This window comes from Haplochromis burtoni, unplaced genomic scaffold (genome assembly GCF_018398535.1).
Source record: "Haplochromis burtoni strain Fernald_Lab_line unplaced genomic scaffold, NCSU_Asbu1 Contig_168, whole genome shotgun sequence".
NCBI classification, from domain to species: Eukaryota; Metazoa; Chordata; class Actinopteri; order Cichliformes; family Cichlidae; genus Haplochromis; species Haplochromis burtoni.
Window position 1 is genome coordinate 967,317 of NW_024582529.1, and position 26,890 is coordinate 994,206.

Sequence of the window (26,890 nt, forward strand, 5' to 3'; positions counted from 1 at the left end):
TTTGGGTCCTCCCTTCCTTCCTTTCGTTTAAAGGCCCACTGGGCTGCATGTTCATGTGTAATTGTAGAGACACCAGAGAGGAATGTCCAACTAACTTCTCCCACACACTTCTGGTCTGGATTCAAACCAATAAAGCTTCAGATATTTGAGAGCCTAATATCAGTTTTCACTGAGTGCACTCTTCACTTATGGAGATTTCAGTTTATTAGAGCACTGTGTTTTCTTTTTGTTAGATTCCATGACACGGCATGTGAATCGCTATTGGAGGTTGTGGCTTAAATCTGATTCTAAATGTCCCTCCACAGAGTTTTCATTTGGCATTAAAGTTTGAACATTCAAAACATGTTGAGCTCCTACTGAGAATAATTTAAAAGGTGGATAGGCTGGGCTCATAACAGGATAATTTAAAAGGGTGCAATGATTCAGAGCCACATGGGACTGAATCTCAGTACAAATGACAGGGACAAGGAGCTTTGTGACAGCACTGTGATGAATAACTTCATGGAGATTTCGCCCTGTTTTCACAGATATTCCTGTGTTGCCACTTCTGAAATACAGTTTCTATTTACCATTTTATTTACTTTTTAATAACCAGTGTTGGTCAAGTTATTTGAAAAAAGTAATTAGTAACAAATTACTGATTACTTCTCCAAAAAGTAATGCTGTTACTTTACTTATTTTCAAAAGTAATTCATTAGTTACTTATTTACTTTTTAAAAACATGATACCTGAATACGTAATAAAGCAACAGACCTTTCAGCCCAATTCTACTTTTTCTGCATAATCCATCATATAAAATTGAATCAAATGAAAAAGTTTCTTTTTAAAATTGTTTTATTAGTTTTAATCTTTTAACTTTATGCACATAGCATCTAGCAAAAATTAAATTATATGCAACAGTCTTTGAATTGACGAAATGTTTTAAGATTTAAACTATTTTCAGCATATTCCAGCATATAAAGTGAAATAATGTTTTGTGTTTACACTCACTCTTTCAAATAGATGCAAGTAAAACACAACAAAAAATAAATAATAATAAAATCAAAGATTCAGCGGCACTAAGTCCTGTCGCTCTTAAATCTATTTTCACCTGTTTAGCAGGAGTGGGGCTGGTGGAGCTTTGCCCATTTGCACAGCGGTCATGTCAGTGCGAGGATCCGGGGGTTTCTCTGTGAATGTCACATTCCTGCGGCAGCGTGCTCGCTGCTCGCTCAGAAGTTTAGGGGGTTTTGCTGTAAAAAGATGTTTTCTTCCCACACAGTCTACAGCGGACACCAATGTTTTTGTCACTTTTTATGGAATCAAACTCAAAGTAATGTGAGTACATCCATGCTTTAAACGCTGCACAGTTGTACTCTCTCCCGTACTCGATATATTATCCATTGTTGATCTGCACACGTCTGTTACCACGAACTTCGCACGCGCTTATCTCATTGTCATGAGACACTCTCACAAACGAAATCACGGTTTAGTGACGAAGTAAATCAGCGTGCTTACGGGGAAGTAACGGTAATCTAATTACTTTTTTGCAATAGTAATCCCTTACTTTACTCGTTACTTGAAAAAGTAATCAGATTACAGTAACACGTTGCTACCCATCTCTGTTAATAACTGATTCCTTGTATCTCGGTGTATTTTGCGAGCCTCCTCTAAGTGTTTCTTTGTGTCATGTTTCATTTGTTACTTCCTGCTTTACCTGTCTTATCTGTAGTTTTATTTCTTGTGTATGATTACGTTGATTGCGCAACATCTCGTTTCCCCCGATTTCCATTTCCCTGGTTACCCTCATGTGTGTTTCGATAGTCCAATCCTTTCCCTCAGTCACACCCTGGGTGCTTCCTAATTAGATTGGTGAACTTTAAGACTTAAGTTGGTTTTCCTTATGGAGCTTTGAGGAAACAGGAAACTAACACTGACACAGAAACTAAGACACATGAGCTTGATAAGCCCAAGTAAAGACAAAGAAAAAACTCAGACTTGGCATGCGGAACATAGGATGGAAAGAAAAAAGTTAGTAACTAACAAGATCAGAATGAAAACATAACCTAGGCAAAGGTAATATCAAAAATGGAAAACTACAACTCAAGCTGAAAACTGAGTCCAGTTTGTTAATGACAGGCACATTGGTCAATTTGGAGGGGGCTGATTATCTCCAGGGTTCCTCAGACATTGACTGAACATGAGTGGCAGGTGTTTAAATGTAAAACACTATGTACTGTAAATCAGGGGAGGATGAAAATGTGCAGGGCCTGGTGCAGACTGCCGACGCAATGAGAAAAGTTGTAGCTCTAAAAGTTTAGGCTATCTGTGCTCGCTTCACTTTATAGCTTCTCCTATTAAACTCAGGATGATAATTTGATTCTCTGTGGTGCAGTAAAGTGGATTGGATGATGTCAGGAATGCACGATGCCAGGGGTTCAGTTTAAACCCGGTTCACACTGTGCTCACCCAGTGAGTACCACGTGTATCATCAAATCTGCGCACCACGCAGAGAAGAGATCCAGTGTGTAAATGTGTCTCAGAACAAATGAATTTGAGTGTGTTTGCATGCACAGCTCGTCTCCAGGTTTGTGTTTCTCCTGCTACGTCAGTCCTATTAGCCACGGTTTATTTTTAGCCAGGAGGTCGCAGCCAAACAGCGTGGGAGACCATTCAGAGAGACGCAAGCCTGGAAGGAGGTCAACATGGTGACAGAGTTGTGCCGTGAGCATGATAACAAGAACTGAACCAGTGATGAAGGCAGTGCGGGGTTCTGAAAATCCAGATCTGAGCAATTTGTACATGCTGCATGGAAATGCACTCAAAAACCATTCTTATCCCTGCACGTTTTAATGGTATCCTTCAGTGATTCAGAGTGTTGTTCCATAACCATCTGCCATTAGCCAAAGAGCATAGGATAATTGTTTGATTTGAAAGTAATAACACCGGATTATTTTACACTTACAAATTCAATAAAATGTAAAAGGATAATGTTGGATATGTTAGTAGTTGCTGATGTGAAGAAGGCGATTTAGATGGTGTTCTGGCCATCTAAATGTGTACTGTATCATATAACAGCATGTAACATGCAACTGAAATGTTCAGAGTTCAAATTTAGCCGGGGACCTTTGTTATATGTCATTGCACTCTTTCTCTTCTCATTTTCTGCAGTTCTTTACAGTTTGCTGTCTTAATAAGTCAAATTTGTTCAAATATCAAGATTAAAAAAATATTCATGTGCAATAAGTAGGAATATCCTTTGAAGAGACGTTTTGAGTTTTCCTTTTCCTTATTACAAAGAAAGCAGCTGTAGTGAAGACTGAGTGCAATCCAAAACCCAGCTGATAACAGTGCTAATATTATTCACAATTCTCTGGTTTCCACTGAATTTAAGATCAGAATGTGAGTTAAAGGCTCTGTGTGGCATACATCTAAAGATTACAGGACACATTAGGACAATTCATATTTTATGGATTAACCTGACAGTCAGTTTACTTGTGCTCAATTCACATGAGGTTAAATAACATTTGAGTATTATAGTTGAATCTATGAATTAGTATCTTTGAATGTATGAAATTGTGAATCACTGAGTTACAGTTTAAAGTACTGTCTGTGCTAACTAATATTAAATCGTGCTATATAAATTCCACACTTTTACTTCCTGTTGTTCTTTTCCAAAATGCCAGGAAGAAAAAATCTTAATGAAGACTCAGAACTGGATCTTCACCTGCTAACTTTTGCCTTTACTGACTAATAAGATTCAGCTGATAATTTTGTGATTTTTATTTCACATGTACAGTATCTATAAGTCTCTTTGTGAACTCAGCAGCAGGATAAATATAGACTTTAAGGCAACTTTATTACCTTACTCATAGTGTCATCTAGTTGACACTTGAACTACATTTACAACTTACGTTTGTCACACACCTGCGTATGCGAGGTGGTGGAATCGAAAAGTATTGACTGTGCCTATAAAAAGAAAACACATGCCATATTAGGTAGCAATGATACACTGCTCGAAGTGCTCCTGTCACTTGCAAAATGCTTGCTTGAAGTCCTGTTCTGAATGCATGTCATGCACTGCCCAGAGGACATGCTGGAACGCCAGCTGGGGACTGTATCAAGACACTGGCCCTTCAACTTGAATTTTACCTTGGAGAGGACGACATAGCTGCAGGGGGTACAATGTGATATGTAAGAAAAGTGGGGAGTTTAACCCCGGGTCACAAATTCACAACCCCATGAATGATGAAAAATACCAGTTGAACCATCTTCAGTCTTTGTAGCCTGCAGATTGCTGTTTGGTCTCTGGATCTCCTGTGGATCACACATAGTGGATTCTGCTCCACTGTGCAATGCCTGCACATATAAAGTAGTCACAAAAATGCATGTCCTACTGTTGATGATGCAAAATAATGTCAAAGTATAAGTGTATGTTATACAAATGTCACTGGCATCATACCTATACCAAAGCACCATGAAGCTAACACAGAGCAAAAAGTGTATCATCACATCCACAAAGTGTAGACACACCTGCGAGTGTGTGTGAGGTGCAGGGCAGAGTGGCATCATTTAATGTAGCAGCTAGGGTTAGCTTAAACACTCAGAGCTGAGATAGAGACAGGAGTGGTAATTTAATCTGTAAATAAATTAGGAATTTAGTCCTCAGCAGTTTGCCCGTCTCCTCAGCAACACCACAACAGCCAAACTGCACCTGTGTGAGTAACTCAGTCCCGCTAATGTTTGCTGTGAGAACTGAATCTCCAGGTGTGTGAGAGAAGCTGCCGGCCAAATTTTAGCCAGCCATAAAATGTGTAAATAAGCTGAGGCTACATCATAGCGCTTAGTGACAGGCTTCCATGACAAATGGTGGTTTGAGAGAATCCAGTAGTGCTCCTGTTATTTAGCTCTACCTAGCAATGGATCGCCCAGAATACAATCATATGTGTTAAAATGCCATAAATATTTCATTTTTACATACACAAATATCATTAGTACCCTTATATCATCACACCCCTACTGTGAACCAAACATACTGGTAAAAAAAAAAAAATCACTGTGGCACAACACATATTTGTTGTGTTGTGCCAAGCAGAGCCAATTTTGTAAAAAAAAAAAAAAAAAAAACTAATTGTGACCCACCAAACATTTACACACCTGATCATTTAGATGCAGCGAGATGGATAAGGACAGGTCTGATCTACTCAAACATCCTGGTGTACAGTATATGCCAGACTTCAGGTTTTAATCTCAAAGCATGTTTTTTATTCAAAATACAGAATAATACTTCTGCAATATTACACAGCATTTTAATCTGATGAGATTCCAATGAACAGAACCCAAAGAAAAAGTATGAAATAGAGCATGTAGTTAACAGTTCAGTTATGAGGTGTAAAGTGGGACAGTTCATAAAAGCAGCGATAGTGGAGGCAGCGACTGTAAGCCAAGAACGTGTTGAGAGTGCAGAACAGGAGAGAAATGGAACCTGATAGAGGATGACATTAAATATTCATGTGATGTTTAATAATGAAATGAACTCATTCATACTCAGTCGATTCAGTTCAAAAAAGTTGCAGCGACAGTTCACCCTTCATTCAGGCAGAGAAGCACTTTGTTTTAACAGAAATCATCCGAGAAAAACCTTGAAGGTAAAAACCTGGCAGCTGATTAACACAGTGCAGCTTCTGCAGGACTGTGTAGTCCCCTCTGTACTTACATTTAAAATGTCAAACCAATACTGTTCTTACAGTGTTCTTGTATCTGCATGTGATGAAGATGACAAGACAGGAGTGTTACGTTACATTTATAACAGCCAAATATATATAAATACATGTATATGTACTGGTACAATATTACAACAGGATGGACCTGTCTCCTTGAAGTTATATTTATACGCTGAACACAGTGAATGGTGATCATTTATTTTATCAGCCATATATATGGAAAGTTTTGTAAGCTCATATATGACCTTGAAAATATACTCAAACAAGCTTTGATCTTATTATAATTTCCATTTCTGATTACTGCAGAAATTCTAATGTTTTCCAGTGAACCAAGTAGCAATAGTGATATTGAATCATATCAGCATTATTTAGTGCTGCAGAAGCTTCATGGCTAACCCGCAACACAATCCCTTTTTGGCTTTTAAAAAATATAACTGAAAACCATTTTAAAAGCATGTACCATCCATTTTCTTCTGCTTATCCAATTCAGAGGGATACAGCCCAGTAACAATTATATTTTACTGACAAGTTTTTGTCAGTAAATACACAATTTAGCAGCTTTTTCTTTTTAAATTTACAAAAGTGTTTTTGTTTTGAATTAAATGCATATAATTGTAATTTCAAGAAGACGGGCTCATACATGGTTATGCAGGTAATTCGAAATAATCTCAATATACACAAAGGATCAACAAAAAACATCATAGCAATCATAAAGGAGCTCTGCAGGAGGAAAGGAAATCAGGGTTGTTTTTTTTCACACATCACTAAAAATAAACTTTATGACTTTCTCAAATTGGCAGTCAGCACACAGTTCTGATGATGGTGTGGTCACATCGTTACCTGAGCAGAAAGGCAGCTTTTTAAAAGAAAATGAGAAAGCTATCGAAGCGTAGCCACAGTAAATGTATTTGGGGTAAAACAAGAGTGACATTAACACAACATTTAACTGCTGAATGCTCTCGGCTTGTGCAATTGTGCATCTATGAGCAGAACCTTTCTCAGAGTAAACACACAGAACAAAAGTCATTTTAAAAGCTTATTAGCTAATGGGTGAATTAGCTATGTGAATAATAAATAAGGAGAGAAATTAACTGGAAAGCATTTTAATATGTGTCGAGCATCATAAAAATGTCAGCAATGAAGGTGGCAGATATTTTAATTGGCATTTCAGCAAATTCTTAAATAAGTAGTGAGTTTAAGTAGAGGGATGAAAATCATGAATATTAAAAAAAAAAAGTTGGAAGGAACAAAATTTTTCTTTTCTTTTTTTTAAATCATTTTTGAATTATTAACAACAATAGCCTCTAAACCCTGCAAGACCATTAGTAAGACAATACAGAAGTGTTTCCCACACACATCTGAGCAATAAGGTCACCACATTCTTTGTAAATTAATGGCTTGTTGTGCAACAGAAAGAAATTAAAGCTATTTTTTACTAAATTAGGATACGATAATGGGATATTTTGGTAAATGCAGTAACTAAAGCACTAGTAAAACCAGCGACTCTTTTAACAAAATTGCTCTAAGTCAACAGAAAAAGCTATCTCTTTGGTAAGACATCTCTGGGAAACCTCCTCACTTCTCTGCACCCTCCCCCTTACAAGAGGGGCAGATAAAATGCACCATCACCTCCAGTCCACTAGCTACTGCTGTCCTTGTGAGGGAGGCACTTCTGCCAGGGGCTGTAGGGCAACGCCAACAGCAGGAAGAGGATCCCACCCACGATGAGGACAGCCCCCGCACAGCCAATACATGATACTGACCAGGAGAGCTCATGGTGGAGAGGAACTGTGTGATTGCTGGCAAGAAAAGCCAAAACAGACTGGTGGAAAACCAAGAGGGACAGGAGCACGAGAACACCTGTGATGGAGGAACCAGAACGAGCTGTGAGAGGTATAGTTTTGGATAAATTTGCCTTTGTGAGGGTAACTTTGCTGCTACCTTTACTGACCTGACAGAATGAAGCATACAGATGCTGGTTTAAGGAAAAACAGGATCTCCTTACTGAGAGCCATAGTGATGCAGATGGCGCCCATCACCATCAGAAACAGGCTGAATAGGGCCAACATTGCTGCTGCCACATTCAGATCTACATAGGGAATAATGACGGTGTTAATATAAGTGGATTTTGAACAGAACTCGATCAAAAGGTGGTTCATTTATTTCTGTGTTCAACAGGAAAAACGTATCGTATCTAAAAGACAGAGCGGACAAGTTTGTAACCAGCTGCTGCCTTTTAAATGCCGCCATTGTTTTTGTCTCACTGTAATGTTGCTGTAGCATAGCGTTAGGGGGTGTCAGCACAGAAGGAGACTACCAGAGAGGATACCACTGACTGAAATGATGAAGTGGTAAAAACATTAGATGGTTACATACACAACTGGCGCCTTGTTCTGTAGCAATCAACTGTCAGCAACAAAGCGATGCATGACGAGTAAATTGCTTTAAATGCGGACAGGGCTTTCGTGTGTAACAGCTCGTAGCAAGGTTGAACAAATGATACGTAAACCATTTTATATTTGTGTTAGTAGGAGTCTATTTCATGGAAAAAAGATACACAATTAGCCAGTTCACTAATGACGGGGGTGACACAGTTGAGGAATGACAGTAACAAATTGCAAATGATTTCCAGTAGGAATGATAAAGCAGCTTTGTACGCAGTTTGGTTTGACTAATGAAAAATTAGCAATGGGAATGATCCCATGTTGCAAATCACAGCTTCCATGTTAAGGCATGAGGTTTCAGGAGCTTGCTCAAATAAAAGCTGCTTAACATTCCAGTTTGTGAATCACTCTGTTGTAATAAATGCTCAACTAACATTGTGACTGTATACCCAAACTAAATCTTAAAGTATTGAAACTACAGTGAATTCATGTTTTGGGGCATGCTCAATCATCCAGGTAAGTAAACACTAAAAGGTTGATTCTGTTCATCCGGACGTAACGTTTTCAGTGGGAGAAACGTTTCGTCACTCATCCAAGTGACCTCACAGCCCATTGTTCATTCAGTGGGCTGGTTTCAGTCAACGTGCAAATGTACTGTTTTTAAGGTTGGGGAAACCTGCAGCTGAGCCTGAAGAAGTCAATTGGATGAGTGATGAAACGTTTCTCCCACTGAAAGCGCTACGTCCACATGAACAGTGACACAAGTTAGGTTGAACACAAAATCGGAAAACCCTTGGCTAGCATACACTCATTTAGATTCTGGAGATAAAAGTTAGTATTTTGACCTTTCCCATAAAACCAGCTGATATCCAGGCCAAGACTTCCTCTTCCATGTGCCAGTCATTGTTTATGAATGCTAAAATGTCATTGGACAGTTTAGATTTTGGCAAATTTATTTCCACAGTTGCGCTGCACATGGACTCATTTACATGAACACAACCAGAGCTTTCTAAATTTGATTAGACTTCAGGTGGAATACAAATGCAAATAAGAAAGCTTGTAGTAATAAAAAAAATGTTTGTTTATAGGTGATATTTGATTCTACTTATTTGCAGAAATTGTTTTGCATAGATTACACTGAAGACACATTTGAGTTGAAAATGTGTATATTATATATATTTTTTTAACTATAAGACAGCGGTCCATAACCTTTTTTGTGCCATACACCGGTTTATGTCCAACAATATTTTCATGGACTGGCCTTTAAGGTGTAGCAGATAAATACAACAAAAATTAAACCAGTACCAAAAAAAAGAACATCTATTCATAACACACAGAAAAAAACCCAGGGAAAGCGAGTTAACGATAAAAGAAATAACGATACAAATCAATAAAAACCCTGAAAACTATAAATTTCACACCCAAGCCTCAACTCATGACCGGTCCATGGTCCACTGGTTGGAGACCACTGCTATAAGAGACAGAATATAAAGTAGTGCGATAAAGTTGGGAAAAGACAGAAATTTTAGGGTCATCTTATTTGTTGGATTCTGACAACATATATATCCTGCCAAAAAAGAAGACAGCACTTTCTCTGCTAGCTACAGAGCTACAGATAATGTAACAGAAAATTTTTGTGTTGAACAATTTTCAGTCCCTCCAAAACCACCGATGCTACAGATGTAAATGGCATGTTGGATGTCTTGGAAAGTGCTTTTATTCCAATAACACAATCATCTTCAGATGTAAAAGGTTTGGATAGGTGTATGGATTTTGAATTAGACTCCAAATGAATTATTTTTCATACTCGTGGCGACTTTAAATCACTAGATTGAGGCTTATAGCGTGACAATGATGTGGCACCAGTGAACAATGAGTTTTTAATGTACGTGCGTCTTTCTTCATTCAGTGTATGGCGCTGTGTGATCTTAATACATTATGAAACTGCCAGTGAAATGGGAGGTTAGACAGCAGCTCGGAGGCACTTGAACGCAGCGTAGGCGGAATGCATTTCAAACACTCAGGGAGCAGACAATGATCAACCTGAAAGAGCGTAGCAAGGAGGTGAAGGGAAACACAGAGAAAACGATGGGACAGAGAAATACAGGGATAGATCATGGGAAAGGTGATGGCAGGATAAGAGAGGATAAAGATGAAAGGGCAGAGAGGGCACAGGTAAAAGGGGGAGGGGGTGGGGTCAGTGAGAGGTACATGTGGAGAAAAAAGAAAAGAGAAGAGTGGGCAGCTGAAAGAGCCTAAGTGACTCACTTTTCTGTGTCGTCTTCTGAAACATCACAGCATTTTCCCCTGTAGTAAAAAACTTGAAGTACGTGCAGTTTGATTCTGCAGGAGACGAAAGGAGAGCGAAAGACAAATCGCTATAAGTGACATGAACACTGACAGGTAATCTCCTGTAGTTGCAAATTATCTTGATCATCTTTTTGAAATTCAAGAAGCCACATCCCCACATCCTCTTCCTCGTCCCACCCCTGGATGCTTTGGTTTCAATTATTCTCCATCAAACATAATCAGCCGTGAACGTCAATGACAAGCTCAAGGTGACAACCCAATGCTTCCTGCACAATTTGTATTCTGCCTTCTTGATGATGTGTTACAGTAATTAGAAATTGGCCGTCAAATAGATTGTGACACCTCTATCTGTTCCCTTGTGCATTGGCAAACACGAGCATGCACAACACGCGCACACATCACTCTTAATTAGTGTGATCAAAGCCGCATCCTCAGTGTTCTGGCTTGGTCTCTTTTTTTTCTGCTGCCGCAGCTATAAGAGTTTCAGCGAACACTGCAGCACTCTAAAATCCCAATTGACAGAATTCAAATCCCATCAACAAATAAAGGCTCGCTGTAGCTGGCCAGTCAGGCAATAATTGGACTTTCCTTTCATTGACCACAGAACATGTGTACACTTTAATCCCCAAAGGAATTTGTGGGCCAGCATTTCCATCATCAGTGTCTGGCTAAGAAGAAAACCCCTAAAATAACATCTCACATTTAAATTGGATAAAAGATCTTAATAAAGCAGGAAAGTCAGAACAGTCAGTGATGTAGCAGTTCATCTGACTCATGATCCATCAGTTCCCAGGTTATTGCCTGTAAATTCAACAAATGTGACCTTGAACACAGAATGGGTGAAGACAATATTGTAGGTGGAGTAGCAGGTCTCCTGAACTGTGGACAGACAGATGGATGGACACATTGTTGTGGTATATACTGATCAGTCCTTTGACTGGATGAGATCAAATCTGAAAATTCAATGATGATCATTTTTAAATTCTGAGGTTTGGGTTCAGCAACTTGCTGTTTTTCATGTTCTTCGAATAAATAAATCTGTGAATGAATAAATATTTGAGTTTTTATTGAAAATTGTAGTATAGACTAAAAGCTCAACTTTATATACATCCATATTATATTAAGAGGAGATTTTATCTCAAATTATACTCCATACATTCATAAATGGAATCACTGAACTTTTTCAGAATGCATATATGCGTCACTATTAGTGCTATGTACTATAGCCTAATAGTGCTATAGTACTATAGCCTCTGTAGAAACTATCTACACCCTCACTTATCTTAACTGCACTACTGTATAGTTCTGTGTAAATAATCATTCTGTACATTCGATAATCTTTAACCCTACAACTGTTTACAACTTGCATAGTTCCCATTTCTGTATAGCTGTATATCTCAGATTCTGTAAAGTTATTTATTTCATATTCTGTATAGTTTTTCATATTTATATCCTGTACATAGCCTGTCCATAGCTTGTACTCACTACAGCCTGTACATACTTATAGTTATAGAATATTCACAACATACTTCATACCGTGTACATTATAACATACCATAATAGACCCATTTCTGTAATATACTCACATATCTATATTATTGCTAATATATATTGTAATATATCTATATCACTAAAGCACTTCTGGATGGATGCAAACTGCATTTCGTTGCCCTGTACCTGTGCATGTGCAATGACAATAAAGTTGAATTCTATTCTATTCTATGTGACATCTCAATATGGCTACATAATATCTTTGTTTGAGCAGAATTAAATCTAACCATCAATGTAACCATATAAAAAGAAAAAAATGAATAAAATGAGAGTATATTATATTAGTGATGGGTGGTCCAGCTCTTTTCAAAGATTTGGCTCTTTTGACTCGGCTCCCTTAGAAAAGCCTGGCTAAATGGCCCTTCATTCAGAGCATTGTATTTTAACCTAATTTAGCAGTTCCGAATTATGGTACTTTTGCATTTTGCTCATTTCTTTAGCCTTGAAATCAAATTCATCTCCTTGTCTCTCTGTCTCTTGCCTGTACCGCTGCACTCGTTGTCTCCTGAAGCCTCTGCCTTCTTGCTTCTTTTACATAATGTTATGATCCTTGCCTGTCTTTGCATGTGATTGGTCTGCTTGGTGTGCCCAGCAAAATAAAGAAGATTCTCAGCAGAGCTGAGCAGGAGCGGTTAAAAGTTGTTTCGCTTTTGTTGTTTGCTACAAAGAATCGGCTCGTTTGCAAATGACACATGTTGCATTTATTGTTCTACTGCCCATGATGTTCTGCAGGGTGTTTGACTTTGTAACACATGTACTGCACTTACTATGTTCCAGTAGTTTTTAACATTGTAGTTTAGCAATTTAAAGGAGTCTATAACATAAAAGGAGGTTTGTTTTGTTCTTTGACAGTGAATCTTTTTCCTGATGGTGAGGGTGCAGGCCTAGAATTTTACTTGTTTCAGCTTCATATTCATTCCTTCCACATGTTCAAAAAATCTCACTGCACCCCCATTACCCTGTAAAGCTTTCTCACTTGATGATAATCAAAGAGATCTCTTCTCTGATAAGATGCAGAGATGTCTCTGTGGACTCCTCAGTCCAAAATCTCAATTTTGTTCTTTTATACGAATCATATAGCAAAAAGAGGAGTTCATACAGGTGACTCATGGAAAATAGGAGCGATACTGCAAATATGTCCTGGTCCTGGGTCTGGTCATTCAGTGTTTCTGATTTTGAGTTAAGTTATACTTTTTGTATTATGGCTTTCTGGTTGTTTGGTAATTATAGTTCTGGTTTTTAGGTTTTCTGTTCTGTTTCTGTGTTTTTTACTGTGTTCCACGTCTAGTCAGTTTTACCTCTGTGCCTCATGTTTCCTCTGTTCCCAGGTCTGTCATGTTTCCACGTCTTAGTGTCAAGTGTCTGTGTGAATTGTCTCATGTTTCCCGTTTTATTTTCATAGTCCCTGTCCTGCGTGCAGTGTTTCTAGTTTTGCCTCCCCTTGTCTTGTTACGTTTGATTACTCCCAGCTGTGCTTTCCTCCTGTGTCTCATTCCCTCATTTCCCCTCACTGTATTTAAGCCCTGTGTTTCTCTCTGTCAGTGTTGCTTTGTACCGTTACCATGCTGTGTGCTTTTCCCCCCTCCGTGTTCTTGGTAGGGTTCTACCTCTATTCCCAGTGTCTTAGTTCCTTGTCATTAATTTCTAGTGTTCTGTTTTTGGATTTTTGGTTCCTAGTATGTTTTTGCTACAGCGCAATAAAGCTGTCACTTTTAGTTCACCCTTGTGTCCTGTGAGTGCTGCATTTGGGTCCTTCATCCTATCTGCCACACAGCACACCTTGACAAAATAGCTTTAACAATGTTTCCAAAGTTTTCCAACCCACAGTCTCATTTTGTTCTGCTGCCCCTGCACCTGAAACTGTAAGTTGTGAGATCAGTAGAACCTGATTAGGCTTGAGAACTGGTAGGGTATATGACAGCATAGAGTTGGAACATTGGGTATTATTTTAGTCTATTGGTGTTGAAGCGCTGTTTTGGACATTTTGAAGCCTCAGCTGTGGGCTGTTTGAGCAAGAAGAGACCATATTTGCATTAGAGGTTTTCATTATCAGCTAATGATAGCAAGCTTGATTAGCAGGCTGCATCCATAAATTCTATAGGTGCAACACACAGACACCTGCTAATTGGTGATAGACTAGAATTTTACACCAAAACTAAAGCACAAAATTCTTGAGTGTTCTAATTATTAGTTAATGGACCAACAGCACAAGTATGAAGGGACTAAGTATATATAAGCCAAAGCTGTTTTCATACCAGGATGTAAAAATGACTTTTATTGCTGTAAAGTTTGGCATTTTAAAATGGGATTCTGAGATCTGAAGTTTTTTGCAGTTCAATGTGGCAGTTGTTTTGCTGCTTCGGTATACACTAGACAAGTCAGTCTATCACAAGGATTACATATACCACCACATACTCTTCCATCAAAACATATGATCAGTTTAGAATGACCTGTTTATCTAATGTGCATGCCTTTGGACTATAGGAAGAAAGTACAGCGAGAACATGCAGAGTCCACGCAGACAGGCCCCAGCCAACCACTGCTGAAAACTGCACCGCTCTCTCATCATGGCAGAACAGCATTTGAAATCATTAAAACAGATATATTAAAACCCATGCAGTATGAACACAAGTTAAAATTCAAGTGTTTAGACACTCAAACCAGAAGCCGGATATTGTTGTCCTTGTTCTGTTGTATCCCTTCACTTGACCCAAAAACAAAATGTGGACCATTTCACTCTGTAACAATGACTCAGTCAGTTACTCAGCCAGACTATTCAGCCTGCCAGCCATCAAACAGTGAGCCAAGCATCATTTGTCTAGCCAAAAAGTCAGGTAGACCACTCTTTCATTCTAACTCTCTCCCTCAAACTGAACTGTCCAACAAGCTCGAAGGTTTGACAAACGTCCAGACAGCTCATTGCTCCATCAATCATCTGTTCAAACCTCTTTTCATCAGACGGACTAGTCATCCATCATCCAAAAGTTAGACACACATCCACCCAACCAGTCAGTAATTTCACAAGTCACCTCCAGCCAGTTCAGCAGGTCCGCAGCTCTCTCTCTCTGGGTCAATATCAGACACCCACAGGGTCTTGGTGCAGCCCTTCCACAGCCCATAGTGGGCTGTCAGACAAGTCTGCAAAACAAAGACTGTTGATTTAAAATCAGGGGTAATATTTTTTGCCATCGATCACAGGGTTTTGCCCTTTGGACCAAACAGCCTTTCATTTCTAAAAGGAAATGACTGTTTAGTTGGTACTTTAGCCCGTACTACTTCTACCCTGGACAGATAATATCTAAGACACTCTGTCACATCTGTTTATCAGTGAAAACAGCAACATAGCTCATGAACAGAAAAAAGTCTGACTTTCACCTGATTGTTATAGAAACTCTTCGGCGGTGCCAGCTCCACCCAGAACTCAGTCCCGACCCCGAGGACTGTCAGGACTACACCAACAATGGCGACAAAGAATGCTAATTTGATCTGGTGACAAAACAAGAACAATTTAAGTTAACATAAGGATTTTTTTTTTCATAAATGTACTGTCACTGGCGTGTACTCAAGTCGTGAGGTGTAGTCAGTTACAGTGTCCCTTACACGCTGCCCTTTAGTCTCTAATTGTTAGCGTTCATTCCCAGATTATACAGTCTATTCCTATTTGGTAAGGACCCACACCTGCCAAAATCTAATACACAACACAAGATAAATTGCAGACTAACTAATGTTCCCCATTTATATAATATTTTATTCACAGCATTGTGCAAAAGTCTTAAAGTACCATTTCTTTATATTTTGCTTGGAAAATTGGGACTAGTTGCAATGATTATTGAAGCAATGCGGTATATAAGGCAAAACCAGACAGCTTGTACTCTCTTAGGCAACCTTTCTTTTAATTTCTTTTAGTAGTCTTCAGGGGTTAGCCCCACTGCCTAAAATATAGGCCCAAAGTATGACAGAGCTATTTTTTTTCTTTGTCATTATGCAAATGACCAGATGTTCATTCAAAGAATAGTGTAACTGCCACTGCCTCCACTAAGAACACCATTAGATAAATTTCCAGGTTATTGCTTATAAATAACTTTTGAATACCGTCAAATTCAATGTAGTGACAAAACGGGATGTAAACATCTTAAATAAATATGTTTAGATAAAACTAAATATACTGCATATATATGAGAGGGAGAGTATTTAATAGAAAGTTAAACAAGCAAGTTAATGAAATGAAATGAAGACATCACTTTCAGTTTGTCACATATTTATTTATTTCTAAATGTATTTTTAACAGTAGTTTTTAGGGCATTTTACTGAGGATGTGTTGATGAATTTGTTGATTTATTTCTGTAATTTAAATTTTGTCAGTTGTGATCCTCCATACCATCCAAACAATAAACGGCAGCATAGAAATAGGCCTCCTACCCATCACTCCTACACACAGCACTACACAGAATCAAAATGGTGCTTTCAGAGGTGTCTGGCTGAGCTCAGTTACATAAAATTACTTAGATTATTTAGACTAAGTCTGTAAAGCACATAATGCAGACTTTTTTACTAGTGACCAAACAAAGTTATGTCCCATTCCCATTTTTTCCCACTGCCTGATGTTGTCAAATGAATGACAGACAGCAAGGCCAGAAAATTGTTCTAATAGTAAAATAATACAATTTTGAAATAGGAAAATTAATAGCTTTTCATAGTCACATACCTATTTGACACCTATAGATTGCATTTCAGTTTAATCTTTATCACCTTATTGTCAGATAACTGAAATTAATCTTTTCAAAACATGTATTTTCTAATATTCAGAGACATTTTCTGATCCTGTGGTGTGTTCCCTGTACCTTGACTTCACTTAAGGCAGCTATTTGATTGGTTCTGTTACCTCCAGACTACGATCATGCATCCAGAAAGTAAACATACATGTACACAATATAAAACCAGTTACCTTTCCCTCCTGGGCCTCACTCATGGCATGTCCTGTTGATGTTGTCCTGCGGCGCTTGTTCCCACCAAATGTACTGCGTCCACTCATCAGGCTGGCCAGACCCCCTGCACCCTGGGCTGGTCCTCCTGGTACAGGCCCGCCAGCCACTCCGGGGGTCCCTGGGCCTACAGTGCGGCCCTCCTCGTCAGTCACAAAAAACGTTGACCACATTTTGAGAAAATATAAAACTACCAAGGAAGCCGAGCAGGGTCCAGTCTGTGTTCTAACTCGATTTGGGCTTTTCTTCAATTCAAGATTAAGAGTAGAGCAAAAACAGAGGAAATGGCTAGTTAGGAATTGAAAGAAAAACAATTAAAATGTCCAGAATGGGACCAGAAACTAGACATACAACGTCTTTAGGAGGAAAAGGTGCCAATTATCCTTCTCTTGAAAAAAATGCTGAGGAAAAATGGTGGCTTGGATGACAGATACAAAACCGCTAAGTGAATCATCATGGAAAAAATAAACAATTACAGATTAAAGAAGATGTACTGAGAAGAGTATCTTCTGAACATCAGTAGAGGTAGGTCAGGAGAGTAAGAAAGGACATTTCCTAGAATGAAAAGAGGGAACAAAGAATTAAAATGTAAGAGCCATTAAATATGTTTATATCATCATAAAAGAGGCTTCACATACAGAATGTGCAAAACAAGAGTCACAGAAATATTCAAAAGTGTCAGCTAGTCATTTTGCAAAAGGCTTTATTATATAAAATTTTATTTTAGTAACAGAAATCTGAATTCTCAAATATACATATACAAAGTCAATATAAACTAATTCTTATCTTTTTGGACATAAAAACCAAAAAGCATTAAATATGCAGAATTTAAAAAATGTTATTAAAGGAAATGCAAATGTGTAATATCATGATCTGGCTCTTTGATTCATAAAAAACCCAGCAATTTAAATCAAATGATTACATCTAAAACCATTGTGAACTTCATCAGAGGTCCCAACTCATACAAAGACATATTACACAGGTCTGTAACAAAAAAACTCCATAGGATTTTTTGACTGTTTCTTATAGATGTTTACTATGGAACAGGATTAGGGCCACTGGGGGGAAAAAAACTTTAATCTTAGAATTCAGGCTTTTTTCTCTGAATTCTTTTTTTCTCAGAATTCAAACTTTTTTTCAGAATTCAGACTTTAATCTCAGAATTCGGGGGGTGGTAACATAAAATTTACCAAAAATATCCCATGCAGCTGAATATTTTTTTCTTGAAGACATGTTTTATTTATGAGAAAGTATTGTATTATAAAACTAAATCCAGCTTTGACATTTCATTGTGACTGACCCATGGCTCAAGCAAGATGGTTATTTATGTCAGTGAACAATATAAAAGTCCATTATGAAGTCTCATTATCCGTATATCACCCAGGTGTAAATAATGTCAAACTCTCCAAAAATAGAAACTTTCATGAATGTCATTTGTTAAATCTTAAAAGTAAATGAACAGTTCACAAGACTCTAATTGGGCCATAAAAATGTCTATTCTGTTCTATTCCTGTGTGATCTGAGCCCACATGAAGCAGCTTTTCTGTAACAAAAGTCCACTGTAATTTGAGCCAAAAAATGACTGCATTAAATAACCAGGATTCAGTGCTTTCATCAGTGCACTTAAAAAACAGGAAGAGCACAATACTAGAAATCAGAAATAATTATCTGTGCCCTGTTCTCCATTTTTCATAAGGACACTAAGCCAATATAAAGGCACTTAGCATGGTGGTGTCAAAATCAATTATCTATTTTGAGATGTTGACAGCAAGCACATAGAAAAATAGTCAGCATAGTGAAATCTTAACCTGCTATCTATTCTGAGATACTTTGTGGTACCTCAGCGACACTCATCATGTTCAAGACACGACCAATTACCTATTCTGAGAAACTCTGTGATACGAAGTCACACAGACACATCGCCAGTGAACTCAGTCTTAAACCCTTTGTTTCTGGAGGGGGAATGACGCGGCTGCCCCGCTGAGTTCCACCCAGATGCGGTGACAACAGACACAACATGCAACCCTGTGTCTTGTTAGCAAAAATGAAAGATGTTCCCTGGGGAGAAGACACAATTTTACTTTCATATCAGCATCTACCTTGTGAATAAGATAACAAGTCACAGAGTGCAGGCTTAGAGACGTTTTCAGTCAGGTTTGTGAAACAGAGATAATAAGCCACAACAACACAGTAGAATATAAACATATGATCACATTAACAGACAAAATCCTCCACTTAATGCACATCTTCAAATTCTAAACCTTTACATATAATAATGCACTTCATTATAGTGATTTATCTCTGTTGATTGTGAAAGTGTCTTGCACAGTAAGTAGAGTTTTTTTAAACCTCTTATCGCAGGGCACAGAAGGATTTGAGCCTATCCCAACTGACATCGAGCACCCTGGACAGGGCGCCAACCATACGTATTTTCACCTTTGGCCAATTTAGTACCACTAATTAAACAGACGCATGCAAACTCCACAGCAAAAGCTGATCAGCAGGTTATGAACCAGAACCTTTTTGAGTGTCTTGGGGACATCATTAATGACACTGGCATTTACAAATGTTATAACAATTTTATAGTGATTTGACAGTGCAAATGTATTAACTGCAAAGCAATTTGTTCTAATAGTCAAATTAGGTTGTAAACATTAGGGGCTCTCCACATAGTGTGGCCTAGATTAGTAACAGAAAGCCACAACTCAGAAAAAGTAATTATATACTTGAAATAGCTCTGGTTAGCACACACATTTATCCAATGACAAACATGCTCAAACACTGTTAGAAGTTAAATTCAACATATCTTCTTATATAGCATCCGTGTTATCTGCACATTTACACTAAAGTGGAAAAGAAAATGCAAAAATAGTTTATAGTTTTTCTCAAATGGTTATCTTGCATTAATAGGTAACATTACTCTGGTGTTAAGATATTTTCTAACAAGATTACATTTTTGTTTAAAAGCACTTTTGTGCCTGATTTATTCATGTTGCAGAACTGCAACTTTTCCCCCTAATTAAGTAAAACTAAAGTTAACTCTGCTCCTGAGAGGGCAAAGGACAGCAGCACTCTTTATTAAAAAAAACCAAACATTTATTGCATTTTGGTGGTATCATTTGTCTTTGTGCTGGCACTCCTATAATAACGCCTATAACACTGTAAAAATGACGTAACAATACACTGCAGGCAATTTGTCAAAAAAACAGTGGTGCAAAGTGGTCACTATGAGCTTCCATATCTAAAGCAACAGCAAACACAACCACAACAGCAAAACATCACTGACATCTTTAACTGCTCGTAGCTGATTTCAAATATTTCTTATGTAAAGTGTCTGGGCACCTGTTTAAAAAAAATAATTAAAGTCTGCTATCCTTACTCATCAAAACCAATCAGGTCTCACCTTATAAGGCATCCAATATAACACGCTGGAAAAGCAGCATTGAAGCACGAGCAGGAAAGTCCAGCGTCAACCTTTAACAAGTTCACTCACTTTCTTAGTGAATCCAAAAATAAGCCAACATGGAACCCACACAAACACGCACACACACCAAACACCATAAACACTCTGCAAAGGCAACGTTTGAAGTTCAGCTTTATTCCCCCACCAGCCCAGCCCCCTTCACACAGTTCAGCAGCCAGAAATTATCATGCTGAAATTAGACACATTAGTCTCACTTTTTCACTCTTTAACACGTGCTGCACGCCTGCTTCACTGCGCTCGCCGCCATCTCACAAATATCACAACAATGACATTAACAAGTTGCTGACCTGGTTTTTGTGTGTGTGGTTCTGCTCGGAGTGACGGAGGGCGAGCTGAGGCCGGGAGAGGGAGTGATTGAGGGAGGGGAAAGTGAAAGGGTGAGGGGGGGAGGGGGAGTGTAGGTCAAAGTAGCTCAGTATTACGTCTGAGGGGGGGTAGATGGGGTAACGTGTGCTCATGCTTGAAGGAGGAGATGAAAAAGAGATGGCGCGTGTGCGTGTTTGTGTGTGTATGTGTGTGTGTCTGTGGTATTCAGTCACACTGTAGCTTCTGTAAGTGAATCTGTTTGTTTACGCTAACATGGACAGTTGCGTTGGACGGCTGTCTCAGCTTCAAAGTGTACTTGTGCGAAAATGAGCACACACATTCAGACCCATCCCCTTCCCTGCATGTGTGTGTGTGTTCCTGTGTGTGTGTGCCTCCTCTTTCTATTTTTGCTGCCCACCTGTTAATGACACTAAATCCGACCCAGGGGAAAGGGCTGCAGCAGGGGGCTTGTGTCAGCTCCGCCCTGGCTGTGAGGTTCATGTCTGCAGCCACAGCTACGATCCCGCTGATTGAAGAGGGAATTGTAGATTCAACACCTCAAGTAACACTGCCGGTTAGCTGTCGGTTGGCTCGCATGATCGGATGTTAGACTGGTGAGACCGATTCCACCAGACAGTGAAAACTTGATAGCTTACTGCCAGCTGACAGCAGCAATGAGACACCTTATCCAGTTTGTTTGCTATAACCAATTTAAAGCATTTACGTTAGTCTTTAAGGACTATTATGAAACTTAAAATGAACCCATCAAACATTTGGACACTCAGAAACACTGGTAGACCAAGAACTACTTAATATTGTCATTTTATGAATTAAAACAAAAAAGAAAAACAAAGAAAACATTCTGATTTCTGTGGAAGTAATGGAAAGTCTGCAGCATATTGCTTTGGATTCCATTTTATTCTCTTGAACGTCTAGATGGAAATACTGAGCAGAGAAGAAAGCAATTACGTTTACCATGCAACAAATATACATTAATGTTATAAACCTGTTGTTTACATCATTAAAAATCTGAATCCAGTTATACTTGTCTATGGATCTTGTGCTTGTTCCTGTGCTGACATGATTAGTGCCTCTGTTTTGTCCTTCGGTACAGCTTTGTCCAGCCACTGGTAGGATTTCCGGATGCAAACCACTTTCTCTATTTGCCGGTGGTACATACTGTGCAGGGGTCCTTCCATGATGGTTCGTCCTCTCAGAAAGGAATTGGCAAGAATACCAGAGGAGTAAAGCAACAACTACTGGTAGACAGAGCAGTCACCCAAGACTGCAAGACCCGGCTCCCGAACCTGTGCACTGCCTGGATTGATTACAAGAAGGCCTACAACTCGATCCTGGACCCACACCTGGATCCTGGAATGCCTAGAACTATATAAGATAAACAGGACCCTAAGAGCCTTCATCAGGAACTCAATGGGGATGTGCTGAACAATACTAGAGGCCAACTTCAAGCCCATAGCACAAGTCACGATCAAGTATGGGATCTACCAAGGAGATGAGCTGTCCCCACTGTTGTTCTGCATAGGCCAGAACCCCCTCAGTGAGATCATCAACAAGACTGGCTACAAATACTGACTATGGAACGGAGCAGTTGTCAGTCGCCTCCATTACATAGATGACATCAAGCTGTATGCCAAAAGTAAATGAGACACTGATTCATTGATCCACACCACCAGGATCTACAGCAGGGACATGGAATGTCATTCAGATTGTAGAAGTGTAGTCGGATTGTAACGAAGAGAGGGTAGGTAGTCAGAACTGAGAGGATCGAACTACCAGAATGCAACATTGAGACACTGAGGAAAGCTACAAGTACCTGGAGATCCCACAGCAAATGGGAACCACGTAGAGGCCGCTAGGAAAGCTGCAACCACCAAGTACTTGGAGAGGGTCAGGCAAATTCTGAAGAGTCAGCTGAACGATAAGATCAAGATCCGGGCTATCCCTGCCCGTGATCAGGTACCCTGCTGGGATAATAAGTTGGCCAAAGGAGGCGATAGAAGCCACTAACATCAAAACAAGGAAGCTCCTGACCATGCATGGTGGTTTCACCCCAAGTCCAGCACCCTGAGGCTGTATGCTAAGAGGATGGAAGGAGGCCAGGGACTAGTGAGTCTCAGCACCACAGTCCAGGATGGAACAACAAACATCCACGAATACATCAGAAAGATGGCCCCAACCGACCGTGTGCTCAGTGACTTTGTCTGGTTTCTGGACATGTTTCCTTTCCATATGAAACATTGTCTTACTGCTATTGGATTCATATGCTTTATTTGGTGTTGGTGTGAGTATTAGCATAGTTGTGCAAGAAATTGAAAAGCTTGACTAAAGCATTATTGCTCCTGACAGTCATCAAATCAAACAATCAAATTGATTGTTATTATTCACATTTCACTTACATGGGCTCTAAGTAGGACTCACAGAAACAGTGGTCAAACAAACCCTCCCTCCAAAAAACAATCCAGTAAGAAGGCATCTCCACAAACAAAGCAGTCTCTAAAACTAAGGTGATGTTGATGTTGTAACAAATACATGTTTGTGGGCTCTAGCTCACTGTGTCGCAGTGGTACAAGCAGTTTGTTTTCCAACTGTCTAATCAGAGAGTCAGTGAATGGCTGGTCCTCCAGCTGCCAGAGGGAGAGAATACTGCAGTCAGATGTGCCTGGCATTGTGATAAACTGTGTGTGAACAAGCAAGAAGGTTAGACACAGAGGCTGACAAAGATGGATGACTGAGTGTGAGGGAGAAAAAGAGAAGATCAAGTAAAAGAGGTGAGGAACTTGGAAGAAAAAGAAGAATCATAGAAAGATAAACAGAGACATGACATGTCCAGACAGTTCACCTCACTGCTTAGGCAGAGCAGCCAAATTAAAATGCAAAGCATCCAAAGGTGGCTGATGGAGGCTCGGAGTTATGAACTAATCAGGTTTTAGCCACTAGAAATAGAAAGGTAAAAATCATGTTTCACTTGAAATGTGTTTTTCTAACTGAAGACGTTACAAATAAACATTGAATGCACACTGTAGATTCAATGGTTGAATCTATCTATTTATCTATCTATCTATAGAGTATAGAAGAAAAAGTTAGGACGACAACAAAAGGGAAAAGATATTTTTTTAGGTAGCTCACTAAAGTCAAAGTCAAATTTATTTATATTTCACATTTCATACAAAAGCTGTTAAATGTGGTTTACGAAGACAAAAATAGAAAATATAATACTTACAATAAAATTTATTTTTCATGTAAAAGCTACGAAAAAGAAAAACATTTTTCAGCCCGATTTAAAATAACTAATAAATTCTACACACCGCAGGTGTGAGGGGAGTTTATTCAACAACTGAGACACATGAAAACACTAAATGCTGCCTCACTTTGTTTGGTTCTAGTCCAAGGAATATTAAGTATACCTGTTCCTGAGGACCTAAGTGGCCTAGATGCCTTATAGCTCTCAAATAGGTCATTAATATGTTTAGGCCCAAGACCACTGAATGCTTTATAAACCATTAGAAGAATTTTAAAATCAATCATTTTACATACATGTAATCAGTGCAACGATTTCAAAATTGGTGTAATATGATCCATTTTTCTGGTGCTGGTCAGGACCCAGCAGCAGCATTTTCAATAAGCTGCAGATAATAAATTGATTTTTTTAGTAAGACCAGTAAAAACTACATTACAATAATCTGGACTACTGAAAATAAGTGCATGATTAAGCTTTTCAGTGTCTTTCTTGGCCACAAGACCCTTAATTTTTGCAATATTTTTAAAGCAGTAATAGGCTGATTTAGTAATGCTCTTTATATAGCTATTTCAATTCAGATCTGTGTCCATAAGATTTTTAGCTAGATGAGCAGGTCACCACATGCTGCTTGTCGGAGAGCAGCAGGCCCAGGTTTGAATCCGACCAGTGGTACTTTGTCGCATGTCTTCCCCTCTCGCTCTCTCCCCCCACTATAGCTGAAAAAAAATTGTTGAAAATTAGCAGTAGCTATAAACCTATGTGCGGTACATCAGTTTCATGTTAAACTGCACTGTCCCTTTTAAATAAATAAATTAAAATTAAAATTCTGGCTCATTCATACACTAATTTATTGAATATATTTACCTAGTAAGTATAAAGGACTAGAGTTATAAGGTAACACTGAAATATAAAGCTGAGTATCATCAGCATAACTACAATACAACATATTATAATGCTTCATAATCTGAGCTAAAGGAAGGATATAAATATGAAACAGAAGCGGTCTGTAATGTAGTTTGTATTCAGTGGTTGAGAGGAGGCGGCAGAAACACTTAGCAGGACGGTCAAAAAGTCACGACCACACTGGTACGGGGAATTCCACAGTGCTTGTCCTTTAATAAACACGCTCTTTACCAACCTTACAAGGCCCGGTTGAATGGCAGCCGTCTTATCATACATGAAGCGAGCAGTGTTTATACAACCCGTAACAGTACTTTGAGTTAGGGAGGTAAAGATATGAGGTCCATCTCAGTCCATGCGTCCATGTGCATGCATGTTTCTCCCACACTCTACAGAGGGCAGTGACTTGTGACATCACTAAACATTAACTTGGGTTGTCTTAAAGGGACACCACACAATTGTAACTGTTACAGGTCCCAGAACAGAACCCTGAGGGACGCCACACATAACCTTTATTCGGTCAGAATTATAGAATGATACAAAAATAATCTAAACATGTCACATAAGATTTAAACCAATTAAGCACAGTTCCTGAGAGTCCCACCCATTTCTCTAACCTATCAAACAGTGTGTTGTGATCAGCCATATCCAATGCAGCAGTGAGGTCAAGCAATACTAAGACTGTAACTTTTGCTGCATCACTATTGAGCTGAATATCATTTAAGACTTTGATAAGAGCGGTCTCAGTGCTGTGATATGGTCAAAATCCAGATTGAAAAGCACTGAGAATATTGTTCTGAGTGAGAATAAAAAGAATTTGCTTGAAAACAAAGTTCCTAAATAGCTATGCCAAAAATGTTAAATTAGATATGGGCCAATAATTACTAATTACTGAGGCATCCAATTTGGATTTTTAAAAAAAAAAATAAAATAAAATAAAATAGGTTCAATTACTGCAGTTTTCAGGGCCCTGATTGAAGAAATATATTAACTATCTGCAATAGTTCTGCAGATAGTTAGCTACACAATTAAAAAGGTTTTGTTTGTTTTTTAAAAACTGGTGGACAATATATCTAAGGACTCTGTTATGGACTCTGTTGAACTATTTGTGTCAAAGATACAAAGTCTAAATGTTTTAAATTTCTTAAATTGTTAATAAAATAAAGGGACACAGGTGTTATTACTATATCGCCAGAAATTGAGACACCAGCACGGACGTTGTTAATATTGTTATCGATGATCTTTGAAAAAAAAAAAGGTCTTTCTTGCCCATTTCAACTTTTGATTATATATCTGAAGACTTTGTTCATAATTATTGTAATGAACCTGCAATACATTCACCGTGTCTGCACTCCCTTTTCTGAGTTCTAACCATTAAATCATTCCTCCAAGGTGACCTTTCCCTCCACAGATAATTTTGGTCTTAATCGGAGTAATAGCATCCATAACAGTCAAAGCATGAAGGTTAAAGCCATTTAACCAAGGTCATCAAGAGAATCCAAAAGCAAAGATGATGGTGGTGTATAAGCCTAAATAAGCTGTCGACAGGTATTATCATTGATACAGCATTTTTTAATCATTTTAAATTCACCTTTACCAGTAGTAATACAGACTGTGATTTTAAATGAGACACAATAATGACCTGAAAAAGCTGTGTCACTGAGCACAACATCTAATATATGACCCCTGTTATGCTCTGGATATGTCACATGTTGAGAGCATGTGACATATCCAGAATATGTCACATGCTCTCCAAAATATGTAACAATTCTCCAAAATATTCTCCAAAATATGTAACAATTCATTAACAAATCAGTTTTTTGCATAATCTAAATGAATATTAAATATTAAAATCTCACATCAAAACAACACAATCAAAATGAATACAAATAGAAGGTTAGAGAACTCACTAAATAATACTGCTTTGTTTCCTCACTTGACCTTTTTATTCTACCATTTCTTTAAATTGGAAAAGGTGACTGCACAGCAAACTTTAGAGAGTTCAGCTGGAA

General features: G+C 38.5%; 1 protein-coding gene across 4 annotated transcripts in view; it reads right to left on the reverse strand.

The window, feature by feature from the left end:
• Nucleotides 1–1,551: 1,551 nt before the first annotated feature.
• The window catches only part of LOC102309953 (voltage-dependent calcium channel gamma-6 subunit), a 48,313-nt gene continuing 22,974 nt past the window's right edge, over nt 1,552–26,890 (reverse strand). Inside the window, exons 1-8 of one of the 4 annotated variants that reach the window (XM_042225325.1) lie at nt 20,333–20,654; nt 17,281–17,484; nt 16,893–17,174; nt 15,323–15,433; nt 14,977–15,085; nt 10,355–10,429; nt 7,654–7,791; nt 1,552–7,562 (exon numbers count right to left, since the gene is read on the reverse strand). In XM_042225325.1, coding sequence (XP_042081259.1) covers nt 7,342–7,562; nt 7,654–7,791; nt 10,355–10,429; nt 14,977–15,085; nt 15,323–15,433; nt 16,893–17,102 — 864 coding nt within the window. In that variant the 5' untranslated portion in view covers nt 17,103–17,174; nt 17,281–17,484; nt 20,333–20,654 and the 3' untranslated portion in view covers nt 1,552–7,341. The other 3 variants (XM_005933751.3, XM_005933754.3, XM_005933753.3) reach the window with 3 other exon arrangements.